General features: G+C 44.3%; 1 protein-coding gene across 1 annotated transcript in view; it reads right to left on the bottom strand.

The window, feature by feature from the left end:
* The window catches only part of BFSP2 (beaded filament structural protein 2), a 68829-nt gene that overhangs the window by 10460 nt on the left and 35837 nt on the right, over positions 1-22532 (bottom strand). Inside the window, exons 3-4 of the mRNA XM_047874115.1 lie at positions 16814-16970; positions 15584-15745 (exon numbers count right to left, since the gene is read on the bottom strand). Coding sequence (XP_047730071.1) covers positions 15584-15745; positions 16814-16970 — 319 coding nt within the window. The remainder of the gene's footprint in view (positions 1-15583; positions 15746-16813; positions 16971-22532) is intronic.

The following is a 22532-nucleotide window of genomic DNA, read 5'->3' as shown; positions in this document are numbered from 1 at the left end:
CATAGTATTGCCTTGTTTGGAAGCACCTTAATTATTTAGAAGCCCTTGCACCGATGAGCACTTTGTTGCCAGTCTTTGCCTGTTATAAACAATGGTGTGAAGAATGGCTTTATAACCCTCGTTTTCCACACGGGCGTATCTCCGAGGGGGTAAATCCTTGCAGTGGAACTGCTGAGTCAAAGGGCATGCATTTATCATTTTGAGTAACGTTGCCAAATTGCCCTTCAGAGAACTTCTAACTCTGTCCAGTACCGTAAGGTAGTGCCAACTATCCCCACATCTGCTTCAGACGAGGAGCACTCCAACTTCTCTCACAGCCCCTGTTTCCTCATAAAAAGCAGTCTGGCCACAATTGTGAACACAGGGGGAAGGTCTGTGTTTCGAAATTTCTCCCTGAGCGAGATGGACATAGTCTGGTTCTTCCCCATACTTTCAGTGGAGTAGGTCATCGCTCCCCTTTTCTTTGTGCTGGAGAACAGGGAAAACTAGAGGTCACCTTCATTCATCTGAGAGTAGTCGAAGGGTTATCTCTGAGCCAGTGATATGGGAGAAAACACCTGTTTTCTCTCCTAGGTTACTGGCTGGCTGGGTTGGCCATTTTTACTACATCTGAATACTTATTTATAGGGTTATGCAAAAATAGCCCAATCTAACTGACTAACTAAGAACACCCAGGTCAGAGGGCTCATATCTCAGGAGTAGTTCTTTCTGTGTGAGGGCTATAAAGACCTCAACAAAAACACCCATTAAAGAAAGGTCTGGGAGGGGCGCCTGGGTGGCTCAGTCGGTTAAGCATCTGACTTCACCTCAGGTCGTGATCTCGCGGTCTGTGGGTTCAAGCCCCATGTCAGGCTCTGTGCTGACAGCTCAGAGCCTGGAGCCTCCTTCAGATTCTGTCTCCCTCTCTCTGACCCTCCCCCGTTCATGCTCTGTCTCTCTCCGTCTCAAAAATAAATAAAGGTTAAAAAAAAAATTAAAAAAAAAAAAGAAAGTTCTGGAATTGGGAGCCTGAGTGGCTCTGTTGCCTCCAGATTTCAGCACAGGTCATGATCTCACGGATTGTGGGTTTGAGCCCTGCGTTTGGCTCTGTGCTGATGGCATGGAGCTTGCTTGGAATTCTCTCTCTCCCTCTCTCTCGCTGCCCTTCCCCTGCTCATGTTCTCTCTCTCAAAATAAATAAATAAACATTAAAAAAAAAATTCTGGGATCAGCTGAAGGAGAATGGAAGCTGTGGGCCCAGCTCTGACTGGTCAGTGCATGGCTGTGTGTCCCTGGACTGTCATTCAGCCTCTCTGAGCCCCGTCCCTACCCACAGAATGCAGATGACAGTGAGTGGAGAATGATAATCATATGACTATCTCTAGGGGTCACTCTGAGGCTTCCATCAGGTTATGCATGTGGAAACTTTTAGAACCTTAAAAGCATGCAAATAGTGACAGCATATATTCTCTATATATGTAAAGAGTACTATTAGCCAATAAATGAGTTTGTAAAAGATATTGTGGGTTGGATACTACTAATGATAACTCATAGGCGTTAAGCACTTAACTGTGCCGAGCGCTTCATTAACAGGGTTAAGTCCATTATTTCACTTAATCTTCATGACCCTATGAAACAAGTGTCATTGGTATTCCTATTTTACATGAGGAACTGAGGCACTGAGAGACTGGGCTATTTACTCAAAATCGTATGTCCTAGGAGGGCAGAGCTGGGCTCCAGTGTAGAGACAGATGCCAGACCTGTGCTCTTAACCAGTACTGAGTGCTGCCATTTCCACAACCCATCAAGACTCCTGAAAGCAGAGTTGCCTTCACCCAAAGTGAAGGTGGACCACTCTAAAACATCTTTGTGGTCTGCCAAGCCCTCCTGCGATGGGTTGCCCTATTTTTCTCTGTCTCTTTCCGGTTGGGACTTGACCATGTAGGCCGTGTGGCTGGGTGGGCAGTGGGAGGGTGGTGCTCTGGCAGACAAATGGAGTCTGGCGGTGCAGGGGCACAGAGCGGCCAGGGGCAGCCGGGAGCTGGAGTCAGCCCCTGACCCCTCACAGGAGCTGAGTGTTAAATTCTCAGGATGTTTGTAAGCTGGTTGGTAAACACTGCCATCATTAAAAATTAAATCGCATCAACTTACACTTAATTAAGTTTTATTAAAATGGTAACAAATACTCCAAACACATCACTTGCTAATTTGTTTACATTTTATCATTATCTGTGCCATCCATGGTCTTTATATTGATGGTACCTGTGTCATGGGAATAACATTTAATGGACCTCTGAGTATGTCTTTCAAACTCTGTGCTCATTTACATCAAGTTAGGAGTTTGAAATCAGCCATGAGAGTATTTACCTCATGGAAATTGGTAAACACCACAAATCAGGGGTTGAATTATTGTTTTGCTGACTATCTAGACTTAAGGAAATGTTAATAATGCAGATTAAACTTTAAGTTGGGTCATGTCTGTAGCCGTTGCATTAAGAATAGCAAAAACAGCGCCTGGGTGGCTCAGTCGGTTAAGCGTCGGACTTTGGCTCAGGTCACGATCTCACAGTTCATGAGTTCGAGCCCCGCGTCGGGCTCTGTGCTGACAGCTCAGAGCCTGGAGCCTGCTTCACATTTTGTGTCTCCCTCTCTCTCTGCCCCTTCCCTGCTCATGCTCTGTCTCTCTCTGTCTCAAAAATAAATAAACATTAAAAAAAAAAAAGAATAGCAAAAACAGGGGCGCCTGGGGGGCTCAGTCGGTTAAGCATCTGACTTCAGCTCAGGTCATGATCTCACATTCCGGGGTTGGAGCCCCTCATCGGGTTCTGTGCTAACAGCTCAGAGCCTGGAGCCTGCTTCCGATTCTGTGTCTCCCTCTCTCTATGCCCCTCCCCCACTCACACTCTGTCTTTGTCTCTCTCAAAAATACATAAACATTAAAAAAAAGGAGTAGCAAAAACATTAGAGGGAGTATTTTCCCAATATTTACAAACTATTATCTGATTTGCAAAGAAGTTACTCATATCATTGATGAAAGGACTCATTAAGGCCAATGGAAATATCAACCGAAAATTCATGAGAACTATCCTCATTTATCTTTGACATGAGTGACTTTTTGCTTAATGGGATATTAATAATCAAGCATATTTTGTAATCTGATTTTGTGACATTGTTGATGACAGAATTATAAAAACAATTGGCAGATTTTGCAAGATTTTGGCAAGTCACACTGAAGGTATAGGTGCAAATGGAAAAGCAAAGTATTTTATCTTAAAATTTATGTTATCTCTTATCACCTCACATCTGTCAGAACGGCTAAAATTAACAACTCAGGCAACAGCAGATGTTGGCGAGGATGTGGAGAAAGAGGAACCCTTTTACACTGCTGCTGGGAATGCAAACTGGTGCAGCCACTCTGGAAAACAGTATGGAGCTTCCTCAAAAAGTTTAAAATAGAACTACTCTACGATCCAGCAATTGCACTACTAGGTATTTATCCAAAGGATACAAAAATGCTGATTCTAAGGGGCACATGCACCCCAATGTTTATGGCAACATTATTGATAATAGCCAAAGTATGGAAAGAGCCCAAATGTCCATCGACTGATGAATGATAAAGTTGCGGGGTGTGTGTGTGTGTGTGTGTGTATGTGTGTGTGTGTGTGTGTGTGTATATATTTACATATATATATACAAAATATAATATTACTCAGTGATCAAAAAGAATGAAATCCTGCCATTTGCAACAATGTGGATGGAACTAGAGTGTATTATGCTAAGGGAAATAAGTCAGTCAGAGAAAGATAAATATGATTTCACTCATATATGAGATTTAAGAAACAAAACAAGTGAACATAGGGGAAGAGAAGGAAAATAAGATAAAAACAGAGAGGGAGGCAAACTTTAAGAGACTCTTGAATACAGAGAACAAACTGAGGGTTGTTGGCAGGGTGTTGGGTGGGGGAGATGGGCTAAATGGGTGATGGGCATTAAGGAGGGCAATTGCTGGGATGAGCACTGGGGGTTATATGTAGGTGATGAATCACTAAATTCTATTCCTGAAATTATTATACTATATGTTAACTAAGTTGGATTTAAATTTTAAAAAAATTAATGTTATCTCTAAAATTATATAAAGAAAACATCAACAGAAACTTCTCTGTTACTTTTTAATGGTACTGTGAAATCTGACTAGCACATAAATACACATGCTTATGTCTACCCCCTCCAGAGAGCAGGTGTGAAACATGACCAGCACATCCTGGGTAAGAAATGGAGATGGGTGGAAATCAGGTCCTTTGGAGGGCAAGTTTCAAAGCCTAGGTGGGTGGGTCTGGGGTGAATCTGCTGGCCCAGGCTCTCATAGTCCCCCATATGATCTGCCCTCCTCTCAACTCAGGCAGTAGGTGGTTTGTATTCAGAGTTTCACACTGGTCTTTGAGGGGATGAACACTTTATCCAAGTGTTTCCACAAGCAGCATGGTTTTGCACATATCTGAATACTGATTTAAACAATTTTTATTTAAATCAATTCATTTTTTCTTTATAAAGAAATGTGTTCAAAATGGAAACTGTAGATAAGTTCTCAAATTTTGTGCACATCAGAATCATCTAGGGGGGCTTGTGAAAACGTAGATTCTGATTCAGGAGAGCTGAGCTGGCCTGGGAACCTGCATTTAAAAGTCCCATGTGATTTTTGGCTCAGGTCACGATTTCACAGTTCGTGGGATCCCTGATTGCCCCTCTCTTTCTCAAAATAAATAAAGTTAAAATAAAAAAACTGCCATGTGATGCCTGGTTCATGGAAGCAAAGTTCTAGATTGCTACAGAAACTGCTAAAGCTGTGTCACTTGTCACAGACAAAAGATAGTTGAAAAATTAATCACATTAAAAAATTTTAAAAATGGAGCAAATTTTGGTTGTCAGGTTGCTAAGTGCCAAACCCTGCTTTCTCTTCATTGGAAGTTGAAATTAATAATGTAAGAGAAGTGTCGGGGTACCTGGGTGACTCATTAAGTGTTCAACTCTTGATTTTGGCTCAGGTCATGATCTCACAGTTCACGGGGTCAAGCCCTGAGTTGGGCTTTGCACTCACAGGGCACAGCCTGCTTGGGATTCTCTCTCCTTCTCTCTGCCCCTCCCCTACTTGCGTGTGCTCTCTCTCTCTCTCTCTCTCTGTCTCAAAATAAATAAATAAGCTTAAAAAAATAAGTACAGGGGAAGTGTTAATGACCTACCAGCAGCAAATGGAAACTTTCTTATACAGTTTAATTAATATGGAAAGAGAAAAATAAATTAACTTGCTTACTATGGGTTTCAGTATCATTTTATATCATGCCCAATACCTTCTCAAAACAGCTTACCACAAGTAATACTTACCCTTCATTTGGGGACAGTTAACTGCTTTAACTCACCTAAAAGTATTACCTGTTCTCTCCAATTGCTTTTTGGAGTTACGCTTTCTGATTAATAATTACTTTACTTCTATTTCCATTTCAATCCAATGCTTCCAGATTTCTCCTCACAGACCAAACAGTAGGTGTGTCAGTCTAGACCCTGAGGATAGGAACATAGGGCTCTGTTTTGTTGCTCAGTGCAGTTGCTAGGATGTGTAATGAGATTCAAATATGTTGGTCCCCAGGCTTTCAAACCAGCTTGAAATCTTGGCTCTACTGTGCAGGAGAAGGCTCCCATGTTTGCACTCCATCTATATATTTCTGGGACAGGAGAGTATATTGACATTTTGAAATCTGGCAAAAGATTTCTTAAAAATTTTTTTAGCGTTTATTTATTTTTGAGAGAGAGAGAGAGAGAACGAGCAAGTGTGGGGGGGGGAGGGGCAGAGAAGGGGACAGAGGATCCAAAGTGGGCCCTGTGCTGACAGCAGAGAGCCTGATGTGGAGCTTAAACTCACAAACCGTGAGATCATGACCTGAGCTGAAGTTAGACGTTTAACCAACTGAGCCACCCAGGTGCCCTGGCAAAAAAAAAAAAAAAAAAAAAAAATTAATTTAAATTAAGGGGGCACCTTGGTGGCTCAGTTGTTTAAGTGGCTCAGGTCATGATCTCGCAGCTCGTTAGTTCGAGCTCCACGTCAGGAGCTGCTGACAGCTCAGGGCCTGGGGCCTGCTTCGGATTCTGTGACTCCCTCTCTCTCTGCCCCAAACCCTCTCATGCTCTGTCTCTGTCTCTTTCAAAAATAAGTAAACATTAAAAAAAATCGTTTTAAATTTTAAATTTTGCATGTTATTGCACATGTAAGATGGGTGTGAGAAAGAACAGCAAGCATGCTTTGGAGTGAGTCAGAATGAAGTCTCTGAGAGTCTCCAAATGGAGGGCGAAAAGGGCCATCTCCTAACCCAGCCCTCTGCTATGCAGGCGTGTTCTTAGCAGAACATGTATCCAAGATGAGCGCTCAGACGTGGAAATGTGCAATCTGCCTTTTCCCAGCAGGTGCTGTGTGGATTTCAGCAAATCACTGGAGCTCTCTCTTTTTGCAGCTGGTGAAAAACAGCTTTACAAAAGCCTTGCTCTGCTTCAGAGTACAGCTAACTGCCTTGCTCTCAAGCCTCTTGGATCTCACGGGGTCACACTAACCTCATTATGTTCACTATCGAGGAGAAAGGGAAAGCAATGGAGTCCTTGAAGATACCGGGGTTCCCGATCTTCTATCACAGAGGAATCTTATCCCATGTGGGGGCAGGACACAGAAACATGATTTGGAAAGATCATGACAAGAGTCTGGCATACCCTTTTGGACCCTCAAGACAAAGGCTTCTCAACCTCACATTCCACAAGATGTCACTTGCTCATTTCTAAGAAAATGAATCAAGACACCCCCACTCCCACCCCATGTGATCTGTCCAGGTCAACCTAGCTGTTAAGAATGTTGATACTGGAGTCAGAATGTGTGGTTTGAATCTCAGTTCTGCCGCTTTGTAACTGTGTATTCTTGGGTAAGTTACTAACCTCTCTGGGCCTTCCTTAGTTCCCTCCTCTGTAAAATGGATAATATTTCAATACTTATCTCATCATGGGAACACGAAATAAGAACAAGCCTGTGAGGTGCTCAGAACACCGCTGATACTTGGTAAATGCTCTGTTGGCAATGCCTTCATGACACATTGCATTCTGCCTTGCGGAAGTCTTTTTCTTCATTTTAAAAATGTTTTATTTACTTTTGAGAGAGACAGACAGAGACAGAGTACGAGTGGGAGAGGAGCAGAGAGAAAGGGAAACACACAACCTGAAGCAGACTCCAGGCTCTGAGCTATCAGTACAGAGCCCGATGTGGGGCTCGAACTCACGAACTGAGAGATCATGACTGGAGCCGATGTTGAACGCTTAACCGACTGAGCCACCCAGGTGCCCCTAGAAGAATGGTCTTTCTCTCCATTGCCTCCCACATGCACTCAGCCAACCTCACACTAGATTGTAGGTACCTTGCGTGAGTGGACAACTTCTCACTGACTCCTCTGTCTGCCCTGGTGACCTAACATGGTTTTTTACACCTAGGACATGCTCAGCAACATTTACTAAAGGTCTACAATGTGTCCTAGACACATTCTAGGGACTACAGAAGAGGAGGGTCTACCAGCAGTGGAATTAAATCACATCTCCTTTTCATTAGGAGGATTAGCTATCATTATTATAATGACTATAAGTCACTTTATAGTCCTGCGGTGTCATATAAATGGTATTTAGCTAAGGATAGCTTTTGATAAGCAGCACACACACCCCTGACCTATCCAGCCAGATGTAGGATTTATTTGGGAGAAGGCTGGATGCTATCCAGTCTTACCTGAGACATGAGTTCTCCTGTGTGGGAACTAAAAAGAAATACGTGTCTCACTCGGTGAAACTTCAGTGTTGGCAGGAGAGCTGGCCTGGCGAGGCTAAGCCAGGTTTCTCCTTGAATTTACACAAGAGCCACCTGGCTGTTGAAGCTGCTCACTTAAGGCTATAGGACCAATTCCCAGTCTCAGTGGAAACTGGCAAAGGGCACAGCGAGGAGCACGTGGCTTTGTGGTCTTGCGGCCCCTTGGCCATCAGTAAAGCACGTCCCGCTGAGGAAAGTGGCAGAAGAGGCTTGGCAGTGAGTGTAAAAGTATGAAAAGTATGTTTTCCTTCTTAAAGCAATTGTTGGAGAAGTCTAAATGATAGTATTTTTCTTCTGGTTCATGGAGACCATCCCATTCCTAAGAAGGAACTCCTCTGCTCTGTCTCTTCTTGGAGATTAACACGTGTTGAATGAAAACCATACTACTTTAATTTCTCAGGGATTGGAGCTGTTTCATCTTTTCAAGGGTCTTATTTTAGAAACAAGGTCCCTATACTTTTCATGGGGAAGAGCTACCACTGAGAAATATCTAAGATATTTCGAGACCACAGAATCAGGTGGCCAGGGACGGGCCAGGGACTTTGTGCCCACAGCACCAAGCACCTGGTCTGTGTTTAACAAATGGAGTCTGAGTGAGTGAGCGAGTGAAGATTTCTTGGTAGAATGTATGAGGAGGAGCTTACAATGTTGGGTGATCCTCTATTTAGATAGTCACTCGAATATTGGTCGTCGACCAGTTATGAGGTTGGAAACACAGTGTGGATGGTGAGGGTCTAGGAGTGCCCTCTGCAGTATACATGTTATACTTGGTAGGGTAAAGAACAGGTGAAAGTGGCCAGTGCCTACCTCAATGAGACGGTCTCTTTATTTTCCCTTCTAACAACTACTCTGATTCCCCCGACCTGTCCCCCGGCCAGACCAGCCAGGCTACACTACTGTACCACACAGTGACAGGAACCAAATCCTGGTCTCCTGGCTCCTCTAGTAACCCTGCCTTACTGGCTAACAATACCTTTTGAAAGCTAGCTGGAACTACCATAAATTAAGTAAAAAGACAATTGACAAGCTGAGAACACATTTACAACTTATTGCAGGGAGAGGATGAACTTTTCTAACGTACAAAGAGTCACTACAAACCAATAATAAAAAGTCCAAGACTGGGGTGCCTGGATGGCTCGGTCGGTTAAGTATCCAACTTTGGCTCAGGTCATGATCTCCTGGTTCATGGGTTCGAGCCCTGTGTTGGGCTCTGTACTGACAACTCAGAGCCTGGAGCCTGCTCCCTCTCTCTCTGCCCCACCCTCGCTCATGCTCTGTCTGTCTCTCTCTCTCAAAAATAAACATTAAAAAAAAAAGTCCAAGGGGCGCCTGGGTGGCGCAGTCGGTTGAGCGTCCGACTTCAGCCAGGTCGCGATCTCGCGGTCCGTGAGTTCGAGCCCCGTGTCGGGCTCTGGGCTGATGGCTCAGAGCCTGGAGCCTGTTTCCGATTCTGTGTCTCCCTCTCTCTCTGCCCCTCCCCCATTCATGCTCTGTCTCTCTCTGTCCCCAAAATAAATAAACGTAAAAAAAAAAAAAAAAAAAAAAGTCCAAGACCTAACAAAAATGGGTAAAAGGTATGATCTGATAGTATACATGAGAGCAAATATGGCTGAAATTCAGCATGTAAAGAGATGTTCCACCTACCTTATAATATGAGAAATGCAAAATAAAACTGCACCGAGAAACCATGTTTTACGTATAATATTGACAAAGATCACAAGGTATGAGAACTCACAGTATTGGCGAGGATATGGGGAAATGGTCACTCTCAAACATTTCTGAGGAGAACGTAAATTGTTACACCCTTTACCTAGGGTAATTCGACAACATTTATCAAAATTACCAATGTGCATAATTTTTGACCCAGCCATTCCACATCTAGGAATTTATTCAGTAGATGCATTTCCATCTTGGGAAGTGAGGGACATACGTAGTTAGTGACTCATCTCATTTATAAAAGCAAAAGATTGGAAGCCACCTTAATATTCATCAGCAGGGCATTAAATAAATCCTGGGATATCCACTAGCTAGAACAGGGGTTGGGAATTTTTTTCTGTAGAAGGCCAGATAGTAAATATTTTAGGCTTAACAGACCCTATGGCCTCCAATGCAATTTTTCGCCTCTACTAGTGTATGCAAATGCAGCCATAGACAATATGTAAATGAAGGAGCATGGCTGTGTTCCAATAAAGCTTCTTTGCAAAATACAGGCAGTAGGTCAGATTTGGCTGTGGGCCATAGTTTGCTGCCCACTGTGGTATAATATCATGCATCTAAAAAGCATGAATACTACTATTTGTGTAAAGAGAAAGAGAATATATACGTATTCCCTTGTATGTGGATAAAATATCTCTGAAAGGACTCATAGTATAAGGATAACATTGACCGACCCAGTAGAAAAGAACTGTATGTCATTTCGCACATTTTGAATTTTGAAGCAAGTGAAGGTATTACATATCAAAAATGCTTAAATAAAATAAAAGTAATCAAAAAAAAAAAAGAAAGAAAAACAAGCTGGGCCCAAAGCTCTTCCTGTGACACTCCCCCTCAGTGCTTGTAGTGAGCGCATCAGAATAAAACATGGCTTATTTCACTGAAGAGGCATCAGGATTATAGCCAACTCATCAACACACAGGGTCTCCTAGATTGCAGATGCTCTTAGGGGTTCTGCTGTTTCTGTCCTCCTTCAAAGGGACTCTCCCAGTTGGCTATCTTGCCATCTAGAGTCAGTGACTCCAGGTGACTAGCAGAAACCCATTTCAATCCAATTTCATATAGTCTAGAAAATATTCACTTTTGTACAAGCAAGCAAAGGGAATGTGTTGACATGGCAGCCTATACAAAATATTTGCCCTTTCAGGATAAATTATTATTTGTGAATATGGGTAATGTGGAGACATGTTATCCAAGGTTTCTAGTCTCCTATGGGTAGATCTAGACCTATGTTGTCCAATATGATAGCCACTAGCCACACATAGCTATTTAAATAAACATTAAATAAAACTAAAAGTTCAGCTTCTTGGGGCACCTGGGTGGCTCAGTCGGTTAAGCACACAACTCCAGCTCAGGTCATGATCTCGCGGTCAGTGAGTTCAAGCCCCACATCGGGCTCTGTGCTGACAGCTCAGAGCCAGGAGCCTGCTTCAGATTCTGTCTCCCTCTCTCTCTGCTCCTACCCCACTGGCGCTCTGTCTCTCAAAAATGAATAAATGTTAAAAATTTTTTTTTTTAAGTTCAGCTTCTCAGTTGTATGAGGCACATTCCAAGAGCATAGTAAGCACAGGTGGCCTGTAGCTGCCATACTGGAAAGATGTACAGATTATACAACAACGGTTCCATCTTTGCAGAAATTTCTATTAGAGGGCACTGCTCTAGTCAGTTGCTAATGTGTCTTCCAGCCCTAAGACCATCAATAACCAGAAACCTCACAATTCATCTCAATCTGTTCACCTCTCTTCATTCTCTACTGTCTCCACAATCTGTCATCCTGACTGTGGGAGGCATGATGGTTAGAGCTCCAATGAAGTTCCTGACCACAAATGCCTTGAACTGATCTGAGGCGAGTGCAGACCACCATCAGAATAGGTAGCGTGGGAGCATTTGCTGTGGGGTTCCTGGCCCCCAGGAGCTATTAATAGGAAGCTGAGTTCTCTCTCAGTGGCACCTCCCACCCCACCCCACCAGCTTGTGCTGGTAATTGAGTAAGCCTTTGGTTATTGCCCATATCCTCCCGCTGCAGTGAACAAGGGGCAGGGATGAGGCTTCCAGGAGTGAGGGTGTGGAGACCCCAGGGGGGTGGTTAAGAAGGCAAAACAGAGCCTGTCTTGCTTGCTCCAGAATGGAAAATCTCAGATTAGGAATGCTAGGAAAGAGGTGCATGATAGTGGCCCCCCCATATTCCCAAGGTGGCCTGTGGGCTGCAGACTGGGGGACATATTCCATGGCTAGCCAGGAGGTCTGGAGGGTGGTATGGCATGCTGTCTGTGGTTCCCTGAACATCCTCAAATACCTTGAGGTGGGTAACCACAATAAACCAAAGGAAGGGCCAGGCTGCAAGACCCTCCAGAAATTTTCTGGACCAAACTGATCTCCCCAAACATGGAGTTATACAATTTGAGAAGTTCCAAAAACTGGACCGCCAAAGTTCCTGACATCCATGACTGTGGCTGGAGAGAACCTAGCCATAACCTCTTTATAAGCTTTTATTGATTTAAAACTAGGAGGAGTTAGCAGATAAATGGTAGCAGATGCTGATGGCATCCACCTTTATCCCTCAGGCTGAAACATGTTTGTTCTCCCCAGCTTCCATTCCACTGCCAAATTCCATACTTCTTTGCCTGGGAGAGCTTTCTCTGAAGTCTTTGAAAGGTCACTCTGCTAGCAGATGCCAGATGTCTGATGGGGATGGTATTACTACCCCAGCTTCCTCGCCTTTCCCTTCTCTTGTATTCTGTACCGTTCCCCAGAAGCCCTGTGGCTTCAGAGTCCAGTCTCCCACAGTGGCTGCTGGTTGGAGAATGAGTTCTTTGTTGGTTCCCTTCTCTACCGGTATTTTGTACTCCCCACCCGCCCCGGCCAACTTCCAGATAAACCATTTCCACTTTAATATTTGTCTCAGGGTCAGTTTCTGGGGAAACCTAAACAAAGACATAAATTAATCATGTCAATTAATTTTCAGGCTTTCCAGGCTGAAAGGTAATTAAATACATGTTTGTATGCTCTCTGCAAAAGGTTTTGAAAGGAGTGTGTGCTAAGCCATTTCACATTTATGCTTTGCTGCCAGGAAACCGACAGGAGATGCTCAGGACGGGCAAATGTCAGCCCCCAAGGGCATGACAGCAACTGACAAAACTATTTATTGGAGGACTTCTGGCTGTCAGTTCTGATCTCTGTTGATGATCAGAGGAATTCACTCATTCTGCAAATATTTTCTGAGCTCCGCCTCTCTGCAAGAGGCCCAGGCAGCATTAGCCAAATGAAAACAAGTACTGTCTGTTTTCTCTGAGATGCAGCTTTCAGATTACTCTATTAAAAAAAACACTAATGAATCTGTTCAGAATTAATGGTTGAATTACTGTTGGGTTGGTAATGATTCTCAAGAGTGTGAAGGGTGAATAATAATGGCCAGGAGTTTTTTCCTTTTCAAACTATGCAGGATTTATTTCTGTGAATTCAATGCCCCTTCCCTCCTCCCTGAAGAAATAATTGCTACAGGGGTGCCTGGGTGGCTCAGTTGGTTAAGCCTCCAGCTCTTGATTTCAGCTCAGGTCATGATCTTACGGTTGGTGGATCCAGACCCTTGTCTGGCTCCACACTGACAGTGTGGAGCTTGCTTGGGATTCTCTCTCTCTCTCTCTCTCTCTCTCTCTCTCTGCCCTTCCCTCCTCTTCAATAAGCAAACAAACAAACAAACAAATGAAGAAATGATCACTACAGTGTGGTGTATGCCCCAGGAGGGTTGGGACAGAACAGGGTTGCACACCACAGAGATTCTGCTTTGGGAACAGAGCCAAGCAGGAATGACAGCCCAGTGTGGAGTAAAGGTGCCTGGACTGGGAGCCTGGAGAGCTGGACAGTGGTGCTGCCAGCCAGCTGTGTGACCTCAGGACATCACTGCCCTCTCTGGATCTGTCTCCTCACCTTTGAAACGAGGAAATGGGATGGTCTCTAAGGTCCTGGATTATAAATATTCATGGATCTTCTAAAAAAGAAGCAATGGACCAAAATCAAACCTGTGGTTTGGTTTCACTTTCCCTTTGTGTTGTTCCACCTCTGGCCTGGTTGGAGGTGGGGAGCTGCATTTTGTGCAGTTAGTAGGCACTATTTGCCATAAAAAATGTTTGCAGTGACCTGGCCCATGGAATTAAGGTTAGAAAGAAAAGGGGCGTTGAAAGGGGATAAGGGGTAGAGAGATGGGGGAGTAAAGATGTTTCCTGGGCTGCAGAACATTAGGGGGTCCAGAATCGGTGAACACCCTGATCTGGAGGTTTCTGTTGATACTTAGGGGCCAGGGGATTGAGGGGCCACAGGGGGAAGAAAGAAGAACAGAAAACGTCCTCCTGGTTTTCTTTTAGTAGCTTTTATAAACTCTTGTGGCTCTCCAGCCTTCCTGTATATTAGAAACATCCAGCGAGCTTAAAAAAAATCACAGAGACCCTCTCCTTCTTCGGATTTGAATGGTCTTTGATGGCACCTGGAAATGAGCATTTTTGAAAATGCTCTGAAATAATCCCGCCATGCAGCTGGAATGGAGTCCCACCAAACAGTGACTCAAAGCATAGGAGCAGTCCACTTGCCTTCTCTCCAAAAGATGAGCTATCTCATTTTTCATTTTACCTTTTCCACACCTTTCTTTCTCTTCTGTTCCTCTCATCCTGGGCCTCAAAATGCCCCAAGTCATACATGGCTGGGAGATGGAGAAGGGAAGAAGAAACCCTATGCATTCTATTTTCTCGTTAATTTCTTGATTATTTATGAGGTTTAATAAAAGATGTTTTCCTCCATGAATATAACTCATAATATTTAAGAAAAACTTTAAAAACACCGTGGTCAAAAACAAGCGAGCAAAACCATCTCAACATGTCAAATAGGCCCCTCCCTCAAAGACAACCGCTGCTAACTCCAACACATTTTTGCGTTTTCTTTCTAATTCTTCCCTGATGCCTCATTTCTTTGTTTGATTGCTTCACCCTACTGTATATACCAGGGGTTGGCAAACTGCAGCCCACAGGTAAATCCAGCCCACCTCTTGTCTCTGTAAATAAAGTTTTATTGGAACACAGCCATGCTCATTTGTTACCTTTTGTCTACAGCCGCTTTCACAGGACCATGGCAGGATTGAATAGTTTCAACAGAGACTGTCAGGCCCAGGAAGTCTAATATTTATTATTTAGTGCTTTCCAGAAAAAGTTTATTGGTTCCTGGCATATACCCTTCTGTACTCTTGTATCCCCCATTTTACCTTATTATGTGAGCATTTCCTGTGTTGTTATAAATGCTTCATAAATATTTCTAACAACTTCCTGGAATTTCATTGCATGGTTAGGTTGTGGCTTAGCCTTACCCCTATTATTAAACATTTCTGTGTCCCCTCACCCAGTTTTTTCATTCTTTTTTTTTAAATGTTTATTTAAACATTAAATAAGAGAGAGAAACAGTGTGAGCAGGCAAGGGGTAGAGAGAGAGGGAGACACCAAATCTGAAGCAGGCTCCAGGCTCCGAGCTGTCAGCACAGAGCCTGACGCGGGGCTCGAACTCACGAACTGTGAGATCATGACCTGAACCGAAGTTGAACACTTAACTGACTGAGCCACCCAGGCACCCCAGTTTTTTTTCATTCTTTAAATGAATGCTTCAGTGAGTATGTTTGGATGTAAACTTTATCTGTGTTTTCAATGATTTGTTCAGGAAAGTGTCCAGATTATTCAACTGGAAGGTAGGGGCATTTCAAGACTTTTAACACATATCGTGAATTCCCTCACTCAAAGACGTCATACGAGTTTGTACTCCTCAGTAGTAATATAGGGGAGAACCTACTTCTCCACACACTTGTCGGCATTAAGTGTTAAACATGTTCTGCATTTAGACAGGTAAGCAGCTATCATCTTAAATTGCATTTCTTTTATGTCTAATGAGATTGAAACTTGCATTTCTTCTTTTCTTTGTTGACTGCTTTTCACCTTTGCTTGGCCTCCTTCTGCACAGGGCAGAGGGGAGCACACTCACCTTGGCTTGGAGCAAGGCTCCTGCCTCTGCCCGGTTCTTTTCCACGTCTCTCTCCCAGTGGATTCTGATGGTCTCGAGGATGTCGTCCAGACCAGTGCCAATGGGAACACCCATTTGTTCCAGCTCAGACCCTGCCAGCTGTTTGTACAGCACTTTCACATCCTGCAAATGACGATAGACGCTTCAGGTGAGTTCCAGAGGTGAAGGAAAGGACACAGAAGTTGAGCCAGCATAAGCCCAGGTCTGTTGGGTAATCCTTATGCTTCTCATTCTGCTACTGCCAAAAGTGGGGCTTCGCAGAGACTGGCAAAGTCCCTGACCCTGTCATCAGCACCGGTGCCATAGTCTCCTTCCCCAAGGACGTATTTCTTAGGCTGGTCTTCGCAAGCCCAGACCCACTCAAAGCAAACGTCAAAATAAATAAATAACCAAATAACAACACAAACAGAGCAAGCAACAAGAGTAAGATGAAATTGATGGATTTCGTAAAGTCACAGTAGGCAGGAAGAGGTTTAAAGGTAACTCTGGAGTCTCCAAGGGTTGGAGGTGGGGGGAGTGGTACCAAACGACTGAGCTAGGAACAGGAAGTGGGCTTTGGGTTCCTGGTCAGCATGAGGTCGGACAAAAGAAGGGACTTCCCAATGGAAGCATGGTTAAGTGAGTTTTGACTTTTTCAACTGAAAGCACTTTAAGTGTCTGATCAGCGACTTGTGTGAGGTGGTTTAGAGTCAGTGCCATTCCGCAGGGAACTGGAGGGCTTCCCCGTTGGAGGTCCCACTGAGTCCTGTCACTCAAGCATCTGACCTAATTTCATTAATGAGTGTGTGTAAACCACAGCTTGGATCTACCTTCAGAGCTGTCTTGTTTGTCCTATGCAGTGCTAAAAAAAAAAAAAAAAAAAAAAAAAAAAAAGACGTGAAATACAGTGCCTTGAGGTAGAGGATGCTCTCTCCAGTTCAACACAGACTCTGTCACTCTCGCCGGTGTGGACCTGCTGTCTCCTCCATTTATGTACCAGCCTGGTCTCAAAGCCACTTGAATTTGAGACTCCCCGGGGTAACCTTACCCACTACAAGGATTTGAAGGTATTTTACCCGCATTTTCCCTGCAGCCCTGGGCAAGGGACGGGGAGAGGCTGAGATGAGCCATCATCACTGTTGTGAACCTCCGTCAGACAGGTGAGTGCCTGTGGTCTGTGGCCAACCCAGCGTTGCCCCGGTCCCCACCTACCTCCTCATAGCCCCTTGACAGAAAGCCAAGTTCTTCTTTCAGGCTTTCTATTTGACTCTCCAGATCCATTTTTGTCAAATTAGCCTCATCGATGACTTTATACAGAGAGTTAATTTCCTCTTCTGCTGCCTTTCGAAATGGCTGCTCATTTTCATATCTGCAGATAAAGGAAGGTAAAGAGCAGAGGTGGGCAACCCAAAAGGGAAAATAATCAGAAACGTTACCAATAGGCCAATTATGTCATAGACAAACAGATGTGAAAAGTCACTGTTCCAACAGCTTTGAGGGCACTGTTAATGCAAGTCTTAGATGTTGATTTATTATCATGAAAATGATTGCAGCCAACTTCTGATGGCCCAGCTTCACAGGCTGCCAGGCTCAGGGGCTCTGGAGGCACAGAACTCTAGGGAAAGCTTCTCCGGGAGTTGAGATCCAGGTAAGGGGATCTGGCCTTGTCACCATTATTGTGATTTGTCATCCTTTCCCTTGAGGATCTTTTAACAGACATGACTGAGAGTCTGCTAAGTACCAGGCTATGTGCTAGTGATCCCAAAATAAAAAGCATGGTTTCTGCTCCAAAGAACCCATGTGAAATTTTAAAACTGTGGCTGCAAACCCCAGTGCCATCAGCGGCCAAGAGGGGAATATAGATGAGGGACGAGGCCCAGGTTTGGGAAGCAGGGAGAGGTGGGGACGGGACAGGAGCACACAGGATGGCTCACCCTTCAGGCAAGGGGAGGCTGCTGCGTGGAAAGGTGTATGCCCTTTCTCTTCAAGAGAAACGAGGAAACCTGGATTTATATGTAAAATATCCAGAGTTTTAAAAACTTGCAGCTTATACAATCACACACACACACACACACACACACACTGACACAAGTCTGAAACTGTGCCCTCCCCTCCCACCACCAAGTTCTTTCTTTTTTTCCCCAAGTTTTTATTTAAATTCTAGTTTACATACAGTGCAATATTGGTTCAGGAGTAGAAATCAGTGATTCATCACTTACATATGACACCCAGTGCTCATCCCAACAAGTGCCCTTCTTAATTCCCATCACCCCTTTAGCCCATCCCCTCACCCACCTCACCTCCATCAACCCTCAGTTTGTTCTCTGTCTTTAAGAATCCCCCTGAGTTCTTTCCATCTCTGGTTTGCGCAGAACCTTCTTTCTAAAAGCCACTCAACATCTTTGCCAGTTTCCCCCAGTGTTAACTCCTTTTCTTCCACAGCCTTCCACCCAGGTGTACCCCATCAGCCAAATTTCACACCTTACTTTTACCCATCCATAGGATGGAGAAAGCTCACACTTCTCATTGAAGAAAGCATCTCAGGGCTTTAGAGTTTTAAGGGCATTTAGGGTTCCTAAATGTCTCCCACTCCGTGACAATGCCTCGATAGCATTCTTGATAGGTGATCATGTAGTCTCTGCTTGACTACTTCCAGTGATGGGGAACTCATCACCTATCAAGGCCACCGTTCCATTTTGGGACAGCTGTAATTATTACAAATTTCTTCCTTAAAGAGCTTAAGCCTTCATTCCTGTAAGAGTCTGGGTTCCACTCTCTGGAGTACCCAAAGTCAGTCTAATCCTTCTTTCTGGCAGCCCTATATTTAGAATGTCTCTTACAGCACTCTTTCTTTCCCGCTCATCTCTCCCTCCAAGCCTTTTGTTCCTCAGGTTAAACGTTCCCGGTTCTTCCGTTCTTCATACAAATTGGTTTCCATGTCCCTCATCATCCGTGGCAGGGACTATGACCTTTCTGTCTTTGTATTCTTAGTACCCACCTCCAGGCTTCAGATAGATTTGTGGAATGATTAGAAATGCCCTAATTGGTCCATGTCCTTCTCAATATGTGATACAGAAAATGGAATGTAAAACTCCGGATGTTCCCTGATCAATTCAAAGTCCTGGGGGACTGTTTGCTCCTTTGTTTAAACCCTTCAGTTCTATTCACCATGGGCTCTAAGGTTTCCTTTGAGGGGTTTTGTTTTTTTGTGTGTTTGTTCATTTGATTTTGACCAGCTGTATTTGCTGTTGACTAATATTGGGTGTCCTCTCAACTAGAGACCCTGAGCATTTTTCACAAGCCCAATTACCTTGTCCTTTCTTCAAATGCACCTGGCATTTGAACCCAAAGAGAGGATCCGCATATATCTTCTCTCAGTTTCATTGGCCCAGTGTTCCAATGTGTGGGGATCATTTTGATTCCTAGTTCTGTCTGTCATCTTTTTCTTCACCACCCCTCCTGGCTTTGTATCTTCTGCCATTTTGCCCTACCTGCTTTCATGCACCTGTGGTTAAAAATAGTAAATGAAGGAACCAAGGACAGAGCCCTGTGGCATACTGCTAGAGACCTTTCCTCAGAGTTGGACCTGCACCTTTGAATCACCCCCTGAGGAGCTGGTTTCTAAAGCATTTTTATGTACTCTCTATGTGGGATTAGATTTTCTACCCAAATGTATTCTTTAGGAAGTACTGTATTTTTATTAACATTTAATCCTTTGGAAATGAGTCTTGCCCTTCTAGCTGGAATGAAAACCCACCCATAGCACTGGGATTGGTCCCTTTTGACCCCCGCTGGAAGAGTCTCTGTGTGCCTCCAAAGTCCTGTTGTGCTTATCTCTCCAGGGAACCTGGTCCTTCCCAGGATATGCGCCACTCAGCATTATGGGAGGTCTTAGGTGCTCTACAGACCTTTGTTTGGAAGCCCTTTAGAATTTGACACATATCTGTGATATCCCCAAGGCTGCTGCTAAACTTTCAGCTTTCTCTCACTGTCTTTTATTCCTTTCCCCTTCCATGTTGAAGTCATCAAATAGAATCTCTGTGTTGGTGATGCCCAGAAGTGCCTGTCTTGACCTGTGGGCCACTCTGGCCCGGCATCTTCAGTGGCCCACCACAACTGCTCCATCAGCTCAGCTCAGCTCTGCTTGCTCAAAGCCAAGCTCATTACTACCCTTGAATTTAGACCAGCTTTGCTTCCACAATTTTCTATTTTTGTCGAGAGAATGGCAAATCTTCTCACTTACCCAAGTTCAACACCTGAAACTTACCTTTGCCTTCTATTTTCAGGCTGCATATGTAGATAATTATCAACCCCTGCCAATGATTTCTTTGACCCATCCCTCAAGTCTGCTCGTGGCCACCGTCCCAGGCAGACCTTGAGCTGTAACAGCCTCTGATCGTCTTCCCACAACTGACTCACAGTAGTGCCTCCAGAGGAACCATCCTTAACCACATCCAGTCACCATCTGCTCAGAGCCTTAAGTGTTATCCTCTGGCCCCTAAGTAATCTGATCTCACCTTACTTTCCAGCCATGGCTCCCAGTACAGACTCTGCCCTTCCACTGGTCCAGCCCCTTTGCTCCCATTGCTTCTTGCTGGTTTGCCCTGCTTCTCCTCTCCACCAGTACAAAGCTGAAATTTTGAAGCTGAAGACTAGTCATGATGAGACACTGCTCAGATCCCTTCTATGGGTCTCTTCTTCTCTCAGGTCATCTCTGAGCTCTTTGGTAGGCTGACATGATACTCCAGGATTTGGTCTCTCCCTGATTTTCAAGCCCCATTGGTTGTCCCTCCTTTCTTCACTCCACATGCCCCAGTTACAATGAGCTACTTGGTGGCCACGAATACACCATGTTTTCTCGTGTCCTGCCTTAACACATACTGCCCTCTCTGCCTGGAAATTTGTGTCTCCTTTATTGGCCTGCACAACTCCTGCAAAGGACCCAAATCAGGCATCACCTCTTTGGTCAACCCTCCCTGGCCGACTAAATGTCCCCACCCCACCTGTGCTCTTCTCAGTGATGGCACAACCACCCCATGATGCTACTATCTGTTCACTCCTCTGTCTTTGACACTGAACTGTGAGCTCCTCGAGGTTCCATTTACTTCATCCCCAGGACCTGGCCAGGGTCCGGGCAGCTATTCAAACATTTCTTGAATTTATTCATTTATTCATTAATTTAACAACTATTTGTCAGGCATCTATCTTGTGCGTGGCACTGTTAATACACTGAGGAACAAAACAGACCAAGCCCCTGCTACTCAGTTGGATGGATGGATGAAGAAATGTACGAATGCATAATGAATAAATGAATGAATTAACGAATGAATGAATGAATGAATGAAATTTTGGTTACATCCTAACTTAACTTCACACCTAATTAAATTCTATCTTAAATGTAGCACAAATGGTTTCATGTCTCTTGGCATCCATCTCTAACTGTGCAGTTAGCTGTCAGTGGCCAGCTAATGGCTTCGCTTTTTTGTGCTTCTGTGACCTTGGCTAGCACAGTGTTGTCCAAAACAGCAACCCCAGCTGATTGAGTTTCCTTGACTCGAGAGTGGCCACTAGTGGAGGTCCTTTTATCAGATGGAGAAGACTGGTCTTAGAGAAAGGAAATGACTCTGGGTCTGAGGAGACGGTAGCGATTTTCCTTTCCATCACGATACCCTTTCTATCCTAAGACAAGAATGGCAGTGGGGTCACTGTCTTCCCCAAAGACTCCCAACTATATGCCTTTCCTCTTTGCCTTTATCAATTTAAGGAAATGTTCCTTGAATAACTATCCCATCACCCATCTAATTGCCCAACATCCAGAACACCTTCCCCGCAGAATATTCCCAAAATCACTGTGTTCATAATGAAAGGTCTTTTTCATTTCATTTCTCCAACACGAACCACAGACCTCATGCACCATCATGACTTTGCCCTAAATGCATCTCTCTCCTGTCACTAGTACTTCAAATTGTTCCTTAAATTTATCTACTTAAAAAGTACATGTTAAATCAGTAAACTTTAAAAGCTCTTTATATTAAATACATTTTAAATTGCTACTATAAATTATAGTAGCTATAGTGGAAAAACAGTTTCATGAGTCATAAATAGAAGGTAACTGTAAAAATCCATAACTATTAAAAACAAAGTGTCTATCCTTCTATCGCTTAAAATGATCGTCATCAGTGGTCTACACACCATATTTTAGGAAACACTGTACTAGACTTCAAAAGATGTTTTTCAAGGCTGGTGAGTTAAAACTACTGAGGCCTGGACCCACCCCCAGGGACGGTGGTTTCATCTGTCTGTGCAGCTTGCATGTTGGCAGCTTTAAGTGCCCAGGTCATTCTGACATGTGGCTGCAATTGAGAAGCATTGCTCAAAACCAGCTGTTATCCACGTGTGGTCCCAGGACCAGCAGGATCAGCATCATGGGGACCTCATTAGGAATGCAAATTTGGGGCCCCACCCCAGACTACTGAGTCAGAAATTCAGAGGGTGGGGCATAGCCATCTGTTTTCTAGAAGACCTCCTGGTGGTTCTGAAGCACACTACAGTCTGAGAATCCCTGCCCTGAACCAGGTGACACTGGGCAAAGTCTCTGAGCCCTGGGGACCTGGTTTGTGTCTAGAAGGAGGGTTTGAACTGGACGATCTTTCCTCTGGATTCTCCTGGGGCTTCCACTATCCCACTCCAGCCTTCTGTGCCGCTGGAAGGGAACGCTGCAGACCCTCGGAATAGCAGTCCCCGAGTTGCACAGTGGTCTGAAGGTGCAGAGTGACTGTCCCCCCTGCTGCAGAAGTTACCTCTCGGGGCACCTGGGTGGCTCCGTCAGTTAAACGTTTAACTCTTGATTTTGGCTCAGGGCACGGTCTCACAGTTTGTGGGATTGAGCCCATGTCAGACTCTGCACTGACAGCACAAAGCCTGCTTGGGA

The sequence above is a fragment of the Prionailurus viverrinus genome, chromosome C2 (assembly GCF_022837055.1).
Source record: "Prionailurus viverrinus isolate Anna chromosome C2, UM_Priviv_1.0, whole genome shotgun sequence".
Lineage (NCBI taxonomy): Eukaryota > Metazoa > Chordata > Mammalia > Carnivora > Felidae > Prionailurus > Prionailurus viverrinus.
This window is presented reverse-complemented; position numbering and strand designations above follow the sequence as displayed.